The sequence below is a fragment of the Styela clava genome, chromosome 1, assembly GCF_964204865.1.
Source record: "Styela clava chromosome 1, kaStyClav1.hap1.2, whole genome shotgun sequence".
Lineage (NCBI taxonomy): Eukaryota > Metazoa > Chordata > Ascidiacea > Stolidobranchia > Styelidae > Styela > Styela clava.
The window spans coordinates 9072049-9075809 of record NC_135250.1 but is presented as its reverse complement, the minus strand read 5'-3'; the positions used below and the strand labels follow the sequence as shown (position 1 = coordinate 9075809).

Sequence of the window (3761 nt, the reverse complement as noted above, 5' to 3'; positions counted from 1 at the left end):
TCCAGCTTTCCAAGTGAGTAAAACTTTTTGGATATAGAGATTATTTTCTTTCGTTACAGTCGCAAAAAGGCAAGTACTACACGTAAGGAAGGCGCCAAGTAGCAAAAGCGAGCTGAAAACGGTCGCGAAGGGCGACGAGAAATATGTGCATTGGAGCGTATCATGAAATACAATCTTTCGCTTGTAGTCTTACGGAGTGACGTCAGAGTTGCCTATCATGTTGTTTAATGTCATTGATTCTACGTAAAAACAATACCAAAATTAATGACAAAGTATGTCCATTTTGCTCTGGTTCAACGTATTTTTTATCCAATAATTTTACGCGGATGTACTGAACAGTACCGGTATCCAAAGTCGCACAAACACTCTCAAAATTAGCGACAAACAGTAGAAATAATGTTTGGGGTCAAAGGTCAAACGTCCATTTTTTCTCTGATTCAACGTATTTTTTATCCGATACCGGTAATTTTACGCGGATGTATTGAGAGGTATCTGATGTCAAAGTCAGTTGCACGCGAGTGCAGTTGTTTTGCACGTCGTGAGCTATAATTGCACGCCAGGAATTCTTATTTGCACGCGGGAATTTCTGATTGCACGCCCGATTTCTCGTTCAAAAAGGCCATGAAATCCAGACTGGGTAACTGGTAGCCTACCATACTAAATCCACATTTAACTTTGTTACCGTATTACTTACCCGGCGGTGTGGCGCATCGTGCTAAGCGTTAGGAATACGCTCGCCACCGCATCTCTGATTACCCTTCGTGGGTTTACAGGTTCGAATCCCATGCAAGGTTGATTATGTGCGAGAGGATTGCTGGACTCCTCGCCGCTGTAGGGTGGTTCACGTAATCGCTGGTCGGTTACGGCTTCCTCCACCATCAAGTCCATGCTTCCGAAAACAAAATAACTGGCTAACAGTAATCCCATACCCGACGTGGACTGGTAACCGGACGAGAGGCCGTGGTTCACCATATGATCAAGCCGTATTATCGGCTCACCCATACCCGGGATAAATATATGTAAATCCTATCCTTTATATACAATTCTCTAGGTGACTGAAAATAAAATCATAACTCAAATTGTCATTGGGGTCTGTAAAGTCTGTGGACCAGAAAAAGTTGAGTTTAATCGATTTCTTCTTGAATCAAAACCTGAAGTGGTAAATTATTCAATTGTACTTGTAATTAAGTTTTATTTAGGTTACTAGTTATACGACTAGAGCCATGGATACAAAAAGGACTCAACTGGATGAAAACAATAATGAAACACCACCATTGAAAAGAAGACGAAATAACTTGTGTAACATTGTCTCACTGCCTGGGCCTGGAGAAACACAATTGCGTCACAAGCGTGCAAAACGAGTTCAAAGCCAGTGGGCATATTTGCCTGCAGAGGTTTTGGTGAAAATATTTGGATATCTAGTAAACCAAGATACTGGAGCATTGCCTTGCCTTCTACGGTTATCCAAGGTTTGCAGACACTGGAGAATGACTGCAAATATACCATTTTTATGGTCCAATTTACATTTTGCTCCATATGTGTTGAAAAGTCAACGGGGATTTAAAAATAATGTGAAGTCGTTCAGATTAATGGCAGGAGCTCATTTTTGCTCTGTGGAGAATTTAGTATGCGATGAGTTGCCCATGGTTGCTCCAATTATTATAAAAACGATATCTAATTATGCAAGAAGGATTCGGGTACTTTCAATTCAAAGATGTGGCTCAATTTCTATGAAGAATTGCTTGCAAGCTATAGTAGATCGACATTTGTCGTCACTCCAAGAATTTTGTATATGTCATACATCAATTCCTACCTTCGACATCAGAAAAATCTTGTCAGGTTAGTTTGGTAATATATTTTTGTGTTAATATGTGGATATTTTAAACTTTTTTAGAAAACCATCCTTGTATGTATCTCCATTCTTAGGAGCGGCTGAACAACTAACACGTCTTGTAATGATCAATCCTGAATTTCCGCGTAATTTACAAATCTCTCTCAACCATCTGAAGAATCTTACAGTTCTAAAAATTGAATGCGGCAGAACTTTTCGCATATCCAATATAAAAAAATTGAAACCTTTGAGGGTGCTGCACTTAATAAACATGCATTTGGATAGCAGTGATTGTCTGGAAGTTGATTTCCCAGAATTAGAAGATTTGAATTTGTCTGTTAATGATTATTTTTATGTTAAAGAAACAGATAATCGAATGCTCACCTCAATTTTTTCAAAAAGTCCTAACATAAGGACCGTCAATTTGCATAATCGTAGAATGAATGTTTACCATTTAATCCCCTCTCTGGAAAACTGTCGTAAAATTGAATTTCTCGACATATCAGGATTTTATGGATCAAGCTTCTCTACTCTATTGCTTCATGTTAGTGGATCTTTAAAAGAATTCCATCTGGATAATTATGGAGATTTAAATGCAGAACTATATTCCTGTGTAGATATAATGTATTGGCAGTCAATTTCCATTCTTTCTGTGCGCTACACCAACATTTCAGCTCGAGTTTTAGAACTGCTTCTCCATTACTGTCTTACAAATATACAAGTATTGAATTTGGATGTCTGCCATTGTCTACCGAAATGTTTAAGAAAAAGATGGGAGAAAGATCAATTAGCACAAATAAAAGAAAGCTTGAGACAATTACATCAGCAGGGAAGACGACATACATAGTTGAAATATGGGTGAAATCTTCAAGTAAATCTGTATTTGAATAGCAATCTTCAAATATCTCCAGGTTAAGTTTTGGCAGCCACTGCATCTCAACACCTCCTTATTAATTACTCTATTAATCTAAGTATTTCAAATCAGGCAATTTTATGAGTGTCTAGTACAGGGTGGTCCAAGGTTGTCGGCTCCGCCGGCCACAATAGTGCCAAGAGTAGGTAAACAGTGCAATACAAAACAAACACTTTTATTGTGCAATCACATAGTCATCAGGCATAGCCATTCGATTTTTAGTTTACTATGATGCCAATATTGTTATCATATATTCCCGACCAAAAAGTTAGAAAGCTAGATAACATAGACTGCCAAGCACATCATTCAACTTTGCTAATTTCCCCAGGTAGCCATAAAACTATTTAATGACATTAGTGATGACAATATGTCAAAAGATTTTTCTGAATAATTTTATGACGAAATGTGACGCGGGCCACAGATAATGAAGCGGCGAGCCACATGTGGCCCGCGGGCCTGGGTTTGGACCACCCTGGTCTAGTATTTCTATCTCGTTATATTAACATTATTTTATATCTATTAGAACTTAACCCCAAACTGGGGCTTCTAGTGCAAAATGCTGCTTTAACTTTAGAAATTCTACTGCTATATTGCCAATTTTCCTTAAAAATCATTCTTTATTTTTCTGTTTTCCACTGTGTGAAGCTGGTGACCACTGTGTGAAGTGTTTTCTCCACGACTAGGCTACTTACTATCTCAAGTTCTTCTTTTCACAGGTTTAGTCTTAATAATATAGTTTCTAGTGTGTTGTTTAGAAATACTGGAAAGATAACAATTGCATTGCAGCATGTAAAGTAGAAAGATGGAGTTGATCATTATGAACCAGACCCTGGCTTTTCGACATTGCCGTACAGACGCGAGTAGATTCCCCACAAAAGAAAATGTCCCTTATCTTCGGAATCATACCCTGATGCTTTCAAGTCAAGATACAGTGAATGCTGCTCCGCTAAGAATCCATTGGTTTCCAAAAGATTATAGCAAACGTCAAGCTTCTGTAATAAAACTCCTTTCCAATAA

General features: G+C 38.1%; 1 protein-coding gene across 2 annotated transcripts; it reads left to right on the top strand.

Moving 5' to 3' along the window:
* The first annotated feature begins 1080 nt into the window (after positions 1-1080).
* On the top strand, positions 1081-3460 carry LOC120348355 (uncharacterized). Of its 2 annotated transcripts, none has more exons than XM_039418474.2 (2): positions 1081-1839; positions 2338-3460. In XM_039418474.2, the coding sequence occupies exons 1-2, from the start codon at positions 1224-1226 to the stop codon at positions 2676-2678; spliced, it is 957 nt and encodes a 318-aa protein (XP_039274408.2). In that variant the 5' UTR covers positions 1081-1223; the 3' UTR covers positions 2679-3460. The 2 variants fall into 2 exon arrangements, with proteins under 2 accessions (XP_039274408.2, XP_039274407.2); XM_039418473.2 differs by having other exon boundaries at positions 1927-3460.
* Positions 3461-3761: the final 301 nt, after the last annotated feature.